The sequence below is a fragment of the Chionomys nivalis genome, chromosome 17, assembly GCF_950005125.1.
Source record: "Chionomys nivalis chromosome 17, mChiNiv1.1, whole genome shotgun sequence".
In the NCBI taxonomy this organism is placed as follows: Eukaryota; Metazoa; Chordata; class Mammalia; order Rodentia; family Cricetidae; genus Chionomys; species Chionomys nivalis.
In genome coordinates this window covers 37,601,154-37,615,194 of record NC_080102.1, presented here as the reverse complement: position 1 = coordinate 37,615,194, position 14,041 = coordinate 37,601,154, and the positions used below count along the sequence as shown (strand labels likewise).

Below are 14,041 nucleotides of genomic sequence, written 5' to 3'. Positions count from 1 at the left end.
TAGCTCCCAGAGGCTTGAGAAATCCTCAGTTTGCAGATGGATGGAGAAGGGGAGAAAGAATGGGAAAAAGAGGCACCTAACAGCCACCTCTGTTGTCCCTGAAGTAGGTTGTGCAAGGCTGTGGGACTCAGCACACAGAAACTTGTCATCCAGAACATAGGAAGTGCTCAATAAATGCTTTCTTAAACATTGTCATTATTTTTTGCTCAGTGCCTGGTACACAATAGATGCTCAATAAATCTGAATTCCAGCATGCATTCATCACCAAAAATTAAAAAAAAGAAAAAACAACCCTGCATTGGCAGCATGCATAAAATTAAATAAATAAATAAATAAATAAATAAGTAAGTAAATCTGAATTCCCACAAGGACCAGTCTAACCTTTGTCAGGGGTAGCTGCCTGATGGCTGGTGAGTCATAGGAAGTGCCAAATGAGGCGGCAGGGAGCCATGGCCAAGAGCTGCCCCCTCCGTTCATTTGCCTGTGCCATCTTCATGGTCTTATGAGTCAGATTAGATGGTGCGGACTGTCCCCATTTTCCAGAAGAGGAAACTGAGGCCCCAAGAGGGTCATCCTCACTTTGGGACTTTCAATGAGTCTCTTTTCTGGGGTGGGATGGGAATGCTGGGTGCTGGCATGGAGTCCCAAAGGCCCTCTGGAACAGGTGCATTTGCTCTTAGGAAGTCGGAAGCACCAGGGGCCTTCCAAGCTCGGGATGAGGGACGGTCACAGCGGCCCGGCCAAGGTCAGAGCCAACTTCGAAGACAGTCCAGCCCCACCCCCAGCAGGCAGGTGAGCACTGCTAGCCACCAGCCCTCATGAGTGGTCACACAGCCTCTCTGTACACCCTCGGTTCCTGGCGGGTGTCCTGGGCAGGGAGGTCCTCTGTGGGAAAGCCAGGGCCACAGCATGGGATCAGACTCCACTTTCTCCAAGGGTTGGAAGCTCTTGGCAAGGTGTGAAGGACTCCATACAAACCCGTGAAGACAGCCCCTCTGAGCTGTCCCCATGGAGGTGTCTGCTATCTTGAGATCTCAGGGAGCCTCAGGTGCCTCGGGGGCTGCCTTGTCCAGCATAGGGATTGGATCTCAAGTGAAACTCAGAGGGTGATGCACACCCCAAGGGCACAGTTACCCATGGTGGAAATTCGGCACCTGATAGCTCAGCTCGGAAAGACTATCTTACGGAGGGGGAACCCAGAAAGTGAGCAGCTCTCTTTCTGGAACTGAGAAAATTGAGTGAGAGGAGAGAGAGTCGCAACTTTCCACCTGCTTTGGTCTAGGCTTCTAGGAAGATCCAGCCTCACCTCACAATCCCCATTTCTTCTGGGGCTTGGCTAAGACAGACAGCGCTACCCCGTGCAGTCCGGAGCCTCACCCACCCCTTCACTTCATCCACAGGTGATCAAGCCCTCTGCCAAGCAGGCTGAGCCAGCCCGGCGGAGCCGAACAGAGCCCCCACATCCTAAGAGCCCCGAGAAGCGACCTGAGGTAGACCGGCGATGCCAGAGTTCCTCAGCACCTGCCAGGACATCAGCCCAGTCTCCTGAGAGGAAGGCTCAGACAGAGAGACATCTAGAAAGTGGCTGCACTGGCCTAAGGCAGCCTCTGGGAGGGTGGCAGAGTCAGGAGGAGCTGTCAATACCCCAGAGTCCTAACAGACACCCAGAGAAGAGCTGGGGTAGCCAGGAGGGTCCAGGCCTGGGGGGCTGGCCAGAACTTGAGAATCCCAGCCTGGAGGGGATATGGAGGGGTCCTGCCCAGGAGCACAGGGAAAGGTGGGGGCAGTCAGAGGTCTGGGAGCAACCTCCCAGTAATGGGCAACAGGGGGGTTCTCCAAGGGGCCAAGGTAGCCTTCAGGAGTTGTCTAGTCCTCACCAGCCTACAACCCCCCCAGACAGTTCCTGGGCAGGCCCAGCAGAATGCTTGTGTGCCCGGCAGCCTGAGGCTCCCACTGCCACAGGCTGGAGGGCTGAGGGAGCATCCCCACATCAGTATAGCCCTGAGAAGCCACCCGACCTAGACTGGAGGGACCTGCTGGGCCTTCTCCGGGCACCTGAGGATGGAGCCTGGACCCGGCTCCCAAGTCTGGACTGGGAAGGCCTGTTGGAGCTCTTGCAGGCTCGGCTGCCCCAAAAGGACCCAACCAGGGCTTCAGGACCAGAACTGGGATCCCCAGAAACAGAGGACACCCTGAAGACAGAGCCACAGACCCAGCCTAAAGGATGGGCCAAGGTCGCCCAAGCCAATGGACGTAGCCCTGGGCAGCAGTCGGAGAGCCCAGCACAACTACCCAGCCCTGCCTGTACCTCCACCCATTGGCCAACAACCAAAGTGACAAGTGGACCAGAAACTTCAACTCTGGCTGCTCTGGAGCAAACAGATCACCTAGAGAGCCGCAGCCCACCTGACCTGGCAGTAAGTCTGTCCCATATCCGAAGGGGATCCAACAAAGGCGCCGTTCCAAACTGTGTGCACCCTGTCCCCTGACAGCATCTGGCAGTGGTATCACCAGCTCACAGGCAGTGTGTTAGGTCATAGGTCCCATGCACAGTGAAGAGGGAGCTGCCACTGTTCCCAGCCTACAGATGATAAAACTAAGACCCGTACTCAATAGAATTTCTTAGGGGCCATACCTGCAGAAGTTTTGATAAATGATATTAAAGTACCCACTCCGAAGCCTGTGCTTACCACACTATGAGACTCTCTCTCCCACTACCTTGTGGCTGTTCTCAGTTAACGATCTAATTCAGCACTAAGACACCAGGGGTGCAGGGTCAGATGACATAGCCCTACCCTCAAGTTGCCATCGGGCAATGTGGAGGCAGGGCCACCGCCTGATGCTCAGCAGAGGGTATGTGTGTGCAGTGCTGTGGCCCAGTGGCCGCTGTCAAAGGGGAGGTGGGAGGTCACAAAGATTGGGGTTCTTCTACTTGAGGCTCAGCATCCCTTGGAGACTAGGGGATGGTGACATGAAGGATGGAGAACCTCTGGCCACTTCAGTAGCTCGGGCGGGGAGAAGAGGCTGCAGAGTGCTCACTGGGTAAGTAAGCCTAGTATCCAGGATGGGTCCAGTGCTGTACCTGGTGATGCCTCCAATCCCAGAGCATAGATGGGGGCAGCGTGGGGCTGCCCTCAGGCTCTAGCTCTATAGAAACGCCACATGTGTTGTAAGTGTGTCAATCCGGCATGAGGGACATCTCCTGGATGGCAAAGCAGAGAGCTCACCAGATCCTGCTGGGGTTCCGGGTACTTCTCTAGTGATCCTTGTGTGTCATTCAAAGCCCCTTCCTCTTTCCTCCTCCCCATATCTTCCTCTCACTGTGCTGGCTGGAGGACTCTGCATAGGGTTTTGTACACGCTATTTCTGTTGCTGAGGATGACGCTACCTTCCTTTGTCACCTGCCAAATGTCTGCTCATCGTCTAATGTTCTGTCCTCCAATACTAACCCCATCCTGGGGCTGGTGACGGTCTCCTCGTGGGCCTCACGGTTTTGCTTCCATCCATCACATCGGACATCCACTTCCCCTTAGAACCATGGGCACAGGCTAGGGATACAGCTCAGTGGTAGAGCACTTGCATAACATTGCCCAAAGCCCTGGGTTCAACCTCCACATCATCAAACAAGCAAACATGAGTTCCATGGGGGCGAGGACCTCTGCCTCTCGGCCCAAGGCCTGATAGAGAAGAGGAATTCATCTCAGTGGATGGCCGATCGGTGAATCTACAGCTGCCTCATCGCACACAAGAGAGAGATTGGGTGGGACAGTAGCTAGGTTCAGGTGGGCAGTGAGTGGAGGATGGTCAGATGGTGGTGTTAGGTAGATGGTGGGGGTGATGGATAGTGGTGGTTGTTCCGTGATGGCTGAGTATATGGTTGGGTGGGTAAACATGAAGTGGAATATGATAGGTGGATGTAGCGGGGATGAATACATGGTCAGTCAGTAATGATGAATGACTGCTGGGAGGATGGAGAGATGAGTGGATGGATAAGTGGACACATGACAGTCAATAGACGGCTAGATGGTGCCTAAACAAAGGCAGGGTGCAGAGTGGGTGATGGATGTGCAGGGTGCCAGGAGGGTATGGAGGACAGAGGAGGGATGGCTGGGTTGGCAACGTGGTTCTAGTGATGTTGGGTATACAGAAAATAAATGGACAATTTAGAAGGTAGGTGGATGGGTGAATCGTGGGGGATACAGGCTAAGCTGTATTCTTTCTTTTCTTCGGTTCCAGGCAGAGGAGCCTGAGGCATCAGAACCAAGCAGAGGCGAAGACTCACTGGCTGACCAGAAGCAGGCTGACTCGGTAGTTGGGTCCTAGGCTTGGACACATGGGGAGGGAAAAGGACGGGAAATCAGGCTGGAGGTGGCATGAGCTCCTCCAAAGATCCCTGAAGCCATCCAGACCCAGGCTGACTCTGCTGAGGCCTTAAGGAGAGAAACTTTGGGGGAGGTGGTCAGCAGTGTTACCCATCGCGTGGGGACTTGGTTGGGGATGGTCCTGGAGTCAGAAGCCCAGGGCACAGCTTCCCACTTACTGGTACACTGTCTTTCCCTGAGCAAGTGGCAGCTTGGCCCCAGTAGTTCCCGAGGGCAATGTTCTTTTGGGTTTAGAGGGCTGGGCCAGGCTTCCTGGGTGGGGCTGGGCCATGCTTCCTGGAGCTGGGGTCAGGAGTGGTAAAGTGGGCTAAAGGAGGTGCTGCAGCAACCTGGAGGGCCCTGAAGGCTGGAGCTTTATGCAGGGGATGGACCAGGGAGGCTGCCTGGGGCCTGGCTGTAGCAGCATGACTGTGCCCTGATCCTCTCTGCAACTTGCAAACAGACCTTTCTCACCAGAAGCCTCTGGAGGTGTGAGGGCAGAGGCAGACAGCAGGTGGCAGGCAGCAGACAGCGTGAGCCCGGAGACTGTGGCTATGCTTTTCTCTTCCCCTGTGCTGCCTCCTGAAAAGCCAGAGGTGAAAGGCCACCTGAGTCTGGCCCTGCCACTGATCAGAGTCGTACACAGCCGTATGCTGTCCAACCCATTTTTACAGACAAGGAAACAGCCAATGTGTGGCTGGACCCAAATAGAACCCAGGACTCTGGTCCCCCTACCTGGCTCTGTACCACCAACCAGCTCCCAAATCATGACACAGAGACTTATTATTAGCTTTAAATGCTCCACCTAGCTTAGGCATATTTCTGGCTAGCTCTTTTAGCTTAAATTAACCTGTTTCTTTTTATCTACTGTTTGCCTCTGGGCTTACTACCTTTCTTACTTCTGTAGATCTTCCTTCCCCTGCTTCTCTATGTCTGACTGGATGGTGGCTGCCTGACTTCTTGCCCCAGGTGTGTGCCTCATTCTCTCCTCCTTCTTCTCTTGTTCTTCCCTCTCTTGAGCCTGGATTTCTTTTCTTTATTCTCTCTGCCCGCCAGCCTCACCTGTCCCTCCTCTGCCTAGCCATTGTCTGTTCAGCTCTTTATTAGACCAATCAGGTGCCTTACGCAGTCAAGGTTAAAAAAAAAAAAAAAAAGAAGTACATCTTTACATCATTAGACACATTCAGCATAAACAAAGTAGCACACCTTTCTATATTCTGTAGCACAATAGTCTGCAGCATAGACATATGTAACACATCTTTGCCTAGTTAAAAAATGTTCCACAACAAGCATCCAGCATCCCTGGGCTCCCCATGCCCACCCTTGTCCACGCTGCTTCCTGGCTCTGTCCCATCTATGCGCCTCGATCTACTTGGTGGCCGGTCTTCCCTCCTGTGAAGTGGGGAGGGGACAGAGGACTCCCATTGCTAACAGGGGCACTGTCAACTTTACTCTTCCTCTTTCGGGCTGATTTCTTCATGCTTCCTGAAGCCTGGGCTTTGTGAGCAAAAAGGAAATTAGCAATGTGGAAAGCCTCCCCCCCCCCCCGACACACACCCCTGCCTCCTCTACTGAACAGAGTGTTAACTACTCATTCATTCAGTCAGTCAGTCATTCCCACTCACAGCACTTAGTGAACACCTTCTGTGTGGTGGTATGAGTTGAGGTGAGCTACAATGGGGCCGTGTGGTGGTCAGGGCTGTGGGCTGTGATGGATTGTGATCCCGGGATGCTCTCCTTTCCTCAGTTCTCTCGGGTTCCTGGCTTCAGACTCCACTTCCAGAGGCTTGCAGATTCCAGTTAGAGGACAGGAGGTTCTGGCCCCGTCCTCAGTCTGGAGCCTGCTGTGTGGCTTCGGGCTTCTGCTTTGCTAGTGACTCAGTTGCCCCAACAAAGGTGACTTCAAAATGGAAGCACTGGGGCTCTGAGACAGGCATCTGTATAAGTCTGTGTCCATTCCTTTCATGTTAATGCCCTGAAGGCCAGGCAGGTAACCAAGGTGATTGGAACAGGAACTGGGGTCACATGCATGACCCCTTGTCTCCAGGTGGTTGCTGCTGAGATACAGTGGACCTAGAGTCTCCACATTTTCCCCACATTTCAAGAGAAATCAGATAGATGTATTTAACCTTTTGGTTTTTTTTTTTTTTTTTTTTTTTTTTTTTTTTTTTTTTTTTTTTTGCTTTTTCGGGACAGGGTTTCTCTGTGGTTTTTTGGAGCCTGTCCTGGAACTAGCTCTTGTAGACCGGGCTGGTCTCGAACTCACAGAGATCCGCCTGCCTCTGCCTCCCGAGTGCTGGGATTAAAGGCGTGCGCCACCACCGCCCGGCTGTTTTTGTTTTTTGAGACACACTTTCTCTGTGTAAATGCTCTGGCTGCCCCGGAACTCTCTGTAGACCAGGCTGGCTTTGAACTCAGAGATCCATCTGCCTCTGCCTCCTGAGTGCTGGAATTAAAGGCATGGGACACTTATTGTCCCGCTTTTCTTTTTTTTTTAATTTTTTAAAATGTGGTTTTAATTTGGGCTTCATGTAGCTCAGGCAGGCCTCAAACTTTCTCTGTTGCTGAAGCTGAACTCCTGATCCTCCTGCCTCCACCTCTGGAGTGCTGGGATTACAAGTGTGCACCACCACACCTGGCCCAGACTTCTTGGTTATTAATGTTAGAACCAAATGCAAGATGATGGATGCATGCCATGTGAGCTAAACATCTGTGATCTATAACTTTCTTCTTTGCAGCCTGCAGTTTGACCTAGGCTTTTGGACACAAATCCCAAGGATGCATGGAGTCCTAGAGACCCTGTTGGTCAAACACTATGCAGTGCGAGCAAGATAACCAGTTTTTTTCTTTTGTAGCTCTGAACGGGGGAGGTAGGTGGGAGCCCCGGGCCTTTGCAGTACCAGAATGGTCAGGGGAGGCTATAACCAGGGGATACCCCATCCCATCAGGGACCTACAGCCAACACTGGACCCTGTTTGACAGGCAGCCAAGAGGCCAGCAGAGGGCAAGGCTGAGAGCCCGCTCAAGGGCCGACTGGTGACTTCATGGCGGATGCCCGGGGACCGGCCCGCGCTGTTCAATCCATACCTGCTGTCTCTGGGGGTCCTCAGGTGGCAAAGGGTAGGCTGGCCGCTGAGGGGTTGGAGGGGAGAGGGTGGATAGACAAGGGAAGCGGGGAGGAGGCTGGTCCTAGCCAAGAAAAAATGGGAGCTGAAAGGGAGGAGTGGGAGAACCTCATGGAAGGAGAGGACGCTACAAAGCTCTGTCAGGCTCTGGACGGTGGGCTTTTCTGCCTCCAGTGCAGGGCACAGATCCTGAAAGCTTTTAGAATGAAGGATGTTTGGGTACTATCCAGTCAGCAACTGTTGGCCTGAGCCAGGGAGCCAGGTGGTGGGAGGGAAAGAGGAGGAGGGCCAGAAGGGGTTCTGGATTACAGAGTGTGTCTCAGGCCTGGGCCTGGGCCAGTTTCACAAACATCTGGCCTTACGTAACCCATCCCCTGCCCAGAGAGGCCTGTAAACACTGGAGCCTCTGGTTGGGGCTTCCTCCAGGGTGGGGCGAGGAGGTAGCTACAACTTGACCCCTCCTGCCCCTTCACAGCAAGCAAGAAACAACCAAGGGCTGACTTTAGGGGTTAACTGTTGGTGACTAGGTGACTCTTGGACTTTCCTGTTGGTGCGGGGCCCTGACGCTGCAGGGTCCTTGGCGGCGCATGCCGATTTTACAGAGGGTGGGCACAGACATGAGCCGACAGTCAGGATATCACAGGGCTGGATCTCTCACAGTCTCAAGCGAGAGTGTTTCAGAGAAAGTCAGAGTACTGGATGTCATGCCTATCACATCTGTCTGCTGGAGTAACTGCTGGAGCTGCCCAGGGCTAAGGGGAAGGTACCAGAAGCTTAGAATGCCTAGAGGCTTGGGGACCAGGGCTGCCCTAGTACTGCTTCCTGTCTGTGTTATGATTCCTCCCTGCCATTCCCTACAGGCAGGGGCACCCAAGGCAGTCAAGCAAACTTGGCTATCTGGGTGCAGTGGTCCATCAAGTCTTGGGCAGGATTTGCCTTATCAAACTAACTAAAGGTCACCAACACACAGCAGGGCTGGGAGGAGCTGCTGGGAAGGCCTTGGTCGAGAGAGGATAAGAGAAGCGGGGATTATGATAATATATGTGCTTCTGGACTTCTGGAACCCCCTGGAAGGACAGATCTTTGTAGTCTAGACTCCCACGTCTGTGCGCAGTGTCTACACTACCAGTCGTTACTGTGTATCTACTATATTCCCCTGTTCCATAGCCCATGCAGGACGTGCGTGACTATATTCGGTCCTCTTCTTAAGGACGATTAGATTCATGTTGTCCACATACTAAGGAGGAAGTGAAGTCTCTTGTTCCATGTCACACATGGGTGCAACTGAGATGCAAACCCTGCTCTGGCCGATCTGAGCATTGAATACTTACAAACCCACCCCTGCATTGCTGGCCTCCCAGAGCCGCCTGGCAGCTCTTAGTTACCATCGTGTTCCCTACCAGCCCCATCGTGTGGCAGCCGAGGCTTGGTGAGTCCGGGGCAATGATCTTTTTCTCTGGGGACTAGAATTGTAAGTACCAGAGATGGAACTGCCTGGGGCCTCTCTGAGGATTGCTGAAGAGCCAGAAAACTAGCAGGAATTCTATCTCTGTCCATACCGGGCTGTGTGCTCTGGTCCACTCCCCTTCCTTGAGTCATACCTTAGAGTCCTCAGGAGAGATGTGGCTCCGCGCTGAATATCACTGAAGTCTGGTGGCTCCAGTCTTTGCCAGCATAAGTCACTTCCGGGCCTCTGAAGTCCCGCATCTCTCTTGTGCTAGGGTGATCTGTGATCCCTTCGTTTGTGTACTCATTCAGTTAGCCAGTGTTTACTTAGGGTATACTGTAGGCTAAGGCCCTGGGCTGGCCTCCAAGATAGAGAAAGACATGCTCCCTTATTGCCCACAGAGAGCACATAGAGGCAAATACCACGACAGGCTCCTGGGTCAGTGACACTGTAGCAGAGGGACAGGCAGAAGTAGGGAACATTAACAAGGGGTCAGATACAGGGAGCACTTGACAAAGATATGGATTCAGGGAGTATGGAGCATGGAACCACATATTGGGAGCACAGAGTGAGGAACAAGAGGTAGGAAGACAAGGGAAAGGGGAGACATAAATAGGGAGTATCAGGCAAAGCAATGGGCATAAGAGATATGGGCAAGGAATCAGATGCAGGGGCACAGGATGCGGGGCCAGATGCGGGGAGTATAAGGCAAAACATTTCCCCCCAGTGTTGGAGATGGAACCCAGAACTTTGTGGGTGCCAGGCTATATCATGTAGCTATGCCCCTGGCCCTGCTGGGGAAGGTGCTTGGATGAAAGGCGCACTAGGCGAGGAATGGGAGCATTAGGCAGTGAGGGCTAAGTCTGCTGGGATATGTGGCTCTGTTATACTGGGGCTCCAGGGGTGAAGGGAATTTTCCGTGCATCTTTTTGTGAGGTAGTAGGAAAGAAAACTCTCTCTCTCTCTCTCTCTCTCTCTCTCTCTCTCTCTCTCTGTGTGTGTGTGTGTGCGTGCGTGCGTGCGTGCGCATGCACACACGCATACAGAAGGCAGCTGTCTAGAGTCCAAAGGTCTGCCCTTCCACAGGGCTCCAGGAGTTCCACATTGTGTCCGTCATATGGAAGAGGCATGTAGAAAATTTAGTGCGGTCCCAGGCAGGTTATAAAGGAAGCTGACTGGGCAGAATCCAGTGTACTGAGCTGGTCACCGTCACTCTTGGTTCTTGGGTTGAGCTTACCAGTAGGCGACTGACTCTCAGGGCCAAGAGCCAGGAAGCTGGTGCTTTCTGTTCCTAGGCACCCAGTGGGAGGCGGTTTCTCTTCTTACTCACTTTCCAAGGGCTGACAACCTTTAAGGAGTGCATGGGGAGGGTGGGAAGCAGATGGGCATCAAAAGACTAGTGTCTAGAGGAAGTGAACTTAATGTGTGTGTCGTTGCCAGGAGACTTCAACAGAGAGGCTCCCTGGGCCTCCGGCTCCTTATCTGTGAAATGGGCAAAGAATCAGAGTGCCATAGTAATTACAGTATACAATACACTTTCATTTATTTCTTTATTTTTGAGACAGGGTTTGATATGTAGCCTTCAACTCATTACTTGTGGTGATCCTCCTGCCTCTGTCTCCAAGTGCTGGGATTATAGGGATATACTCCCATGTTTGTATCTTTCTTTGTTTGGGGTCTTCCTATTTAGCGCAGGCTCAGGTTAGCCTAGAATTACATACTTTGCTCAGGCTGGATTGGAACTCTTGAGCTCCCTGTCTCACCCTCTTCCTCAGCCTATACCAGTATGCCCAGCAAGAGCAATGCTTTTGAGCTCCAAATCGAGTTGGCAGAGTATCCTAAACTGCAAGTAACCCAGGCTCCCTGGCCCACACCTAAGTAAGGGTGGCTAACTAGAGATGGAGAAGTTGTTATAGTTGCTTGACTTGGTTAAGCACGGGTCATTGCATCAACTCATTTACCCACAGTGAGATTAAGGCAGAGAACTCAAGTACCTTGCTTGCTTAAGCTAACAGGGTTAAATGACTACTGCCACACAAACTTCCGGTGCAATCAGCAACAAATTCCACCAACGTCCCTCCTCACCTAAAGGACCACGATGGGCTTCCTTCCATAGGCAAAGAAAGCACAACATATTGACAAGGGAGCTGGGAACACGGGCAACAGGTGCACACCCACACCCGGTAACCCCGCACTTCTTAATGGAAAGTCCCACTTGGGAGATTTCGAGAAAGCTTTCTCTTTCTATCTACCAACTTCTGATAAATAAGCTGCGCTCGTTTTGTGCGCAATTTACTTGTTAGGATCCTCTCTGCCCCATTACTCTCACCCCCACCCCGTGAGAACTCGGGCAAGTAGATCCATCTTTGAACCACTGCGTTCTCGTGGGTAAAACACAAACAAATGAGCCCCAGGTCCGTGGGAAGCACGAATGCCGACTCCGTAGATAACGAGTGGGTCTCGCTGAGTCGTTAGTATTGGGTGTTGTACTCCGTCTTGCGACCCAGGCGCCAAGGCCGGGTGCATCCATCATTCGGACGGGGTTGGGGGACTCAGGCTCTCGCCCCAGCCGTGGAGAGCAAACTGCCCCGCCCCTGCGCCGTCGCCCGCAGTCACCTGCAGGTTGGCCCTTCCTTCCTGCAGGCCGCCGGCCCGAACCCGGCCCTCCCTGCCCGCCGCCCCATCCGCCCGCCCCGTCGCGCAGGCCCCGCCCCCGGCCCGGCCCTCGCTCCCATTGGTTCTCTCATCGCCCCCGCCGCTGTTTGCCGCGGCTTCCAGGCCTCCCATTGGACCACCCGGGTCCTCCCAGGAAGTTTGAAAAAAAAAAAAAAGTTTTATGGGCGGATGGAAGGGGCTGAGGCAGCTCCGGGGAAGGGAAGGGCTGGAGCTGAGGCGGCCGGTGGCCGAGAGGGGCGGCAGGCTGGGTGCGCCGCGGAGCCCGGCCCGAGAGTCCCGAGCAGCGTCCCGGGGCGCCGCCATGACGGTGAGTGGCCCCAGCCCGGACCCGGCGAGGCCGGGAGCTGAGTGCGGGGCAGCTCGATACAGACTTTTCTCCCTGGTCCCCTGCCCTCCTCCCCGCCGTGGAGCCCGTGCGGTGGAGGGTACTAGTCACTGACAGACTCAGGGAGACACTTGCCCCGCCTGCCAGCCCCCTGGTGGAAGTCCCACTCCCCCCAGGCTACTAGGCTTGGGCCTGGGAAGAGGTGCTCCGGGCCTTGATGGGTCGTGTGATAGCTGTCCAGCCCATGTGGGCTCTAGTCAGAGTTTGGGGGGTCCGGCCCCGCCCACCCCCACGGTTGGGAGCCCCCTCCTGGAGCGGCTGAAACTGAGTCCTCTAGGCGTTGGGCGCTGGGGACCTTGGGCGGGGTCAGAAGTTTCAGTTTCTCTTGGAGGTGGGCTCTACCAAGATTTGTCAATCAATGGCTATGTTCTGATAATTCTATCGAATTTCACAGCTGAGAGCACTGTTCTCCCCATTTCACAGCCAAGTGAGTTGAGGCTTGGGGAGGGGCGCTGGTGAGGTGTAAAAGAACAAACAGCCTGTTTTCCAGGACGGTTTGACCACCTGGCCACGGTGTTCTGGAATGGAGGGGTGGGGCTGCTTTTGATTTCTGCCTGGTGACCCAGACTGGCCCTCCTGGGGTTGGGAGGAGGATGAACAGGGTGTGTATGCACATGCGCAAGGGTAGGCCTGGAGGGGTGGGCTCTGCTGCTGGGGGTGTGGCCTGTGGGGTCCCTGCCGTGTGTGTGTGTGTGTGTGTGTGTGTGTGTGTGTGTGTGTGTGTGTGTGTGTGATGACCTGGCTCTGTTGCCTGGATTTCCTCGGCCTCCGCACATCCTGCCACCTCCCTACTGGCCTTTCCTGGCGTCAGCAGCCTCCCCTTCCCTGTTACTGAACGGAGGGATGTTGGGGGAGGAGTTGAGTCAGTGTCCTGGGTTAGGGGGAGGTGGTTGCCTGGCCCACTGGGTGCCTGCCAGATACTTTGATAGTACCAGATTGATCCTCTCAAGGTTGATGATAGCATCTCTGTCATTTAGTTAGGGAAACTGAGGTGCACCAGAGAAAAGTATAGCCCTGGTGATGAAGTTTGGCCTTTTACTGGACCAAAATTTATACCCTGGTCTGTCTCAGTTTGCTTTCTGGGGAGAGATAAGAAATGTACACAGTTGCCACTCCCAGGAAGCACGTGCTAAGCAGGGTGAGTCTGCTAAGCGCCACATGTGTGCCTGTATCCTGAAAGAGGGGTGCCAGGGGGCGGGGCAGCGCATCCCTGCTGGTGGGAGGAGGGCTTCCTGCAGGAGTTGTCCTCTGATTATGTGACCGTCAGATGGCGATGGACTGTGGAGGAAGGGGCGTGTCAGTAAAGGGGCGTGTCAGTAAAGGGGCGTGGCTAATGACCATCTCAGGGATGCTGGAAACTTAGGGAAGGGGTCTGAGAAAGGGCTTGAGCCAGGAGCAGTGGGAGCCACGAGTGGTTTGGAGCCGGGAACAGGCTTGTGGTCACCGTCCATAGTGCTCCCCGAGCTCATCCTAGGCACCATTCAGACTTGAGCCTGTCCCAGGTCCTCCTTGTTCATGGAGCCCATCCCCCTGACATACAGGCCTTGCTACCAGCTGAGTGTTCTGTACAGAGCAAGTGACCAAGGAAGGCTTCAGGGAGCTGGTAGATCCGGGCTGACCTGGACTCCAGAGCTCTTTCTCATTTCTCCTTCGCCGGGGAAGCTTTATGAAGGAGCCTCAGTCTGCAGTCACCGCTGGGCATCAAATTATATACTTGTTCTGCGTGTTTACAGTCTGTCTCCTAAACTCCCCGCCAGGGCAGGGACCACAGCTCCTATTCACAGCTGATAGCTTGCCCTAGAACAGGACCCGGTGCCTTCGAAAGAGTTTTGTTGTGCTTTTTGTTTGGTTTGGTTTTGGTTTTTTGAGACAGGGTTTTTCTGTGTAGCCCTGGCTGTCCTGGAACTTGCTCTGTAGACCAGGCTGGCCTCGAGTTCACAGAGATCCACCTGTCTCTGCCTCCTGAGTGCTGGGATTAAAGGTGTGTGTACTGCCGCTCCCCCCATCTTAATCAGCCCACCTGGAGGGAAAACCAAAGTGCTTACAG

The 14,041-nt window shown here is 53.9% G+C and overlaps 1 protein-coding gene across 4 annotated transcripts in view; it reads left to right on the top strand.

Moving 5' to 3' along the window:
- The window catches only part of Triobp (TRIO and F-actin binding protein), a 58,199-nt gene that overhangs the window by 22,436 nt on the left and 21,722 nt on the right, over window positions 1-14,041 (top strand). For 2 of the 4 annotated variants that reach the window (XM_057792467.1, XM_057792468.1), the window contains exon 1: window positions 11,770-11,916. In XM_057792467.1, the coding sequence (XP_057648450.1) occupies window positions 11,770-11,916 (147 nt within the window). Of the gene's footprint in view, window positions 1-680; window positions 793-1,400; window positions 2,418-4,223; window positions 4,309-7,343; window positions 7,482-11,769; window positions 11,917-14,041 lie in introns of those variants that run through there. The other 2 variants (XM_057792465.1, XM_057792466.1) reach the window with 2 other exon arrangements.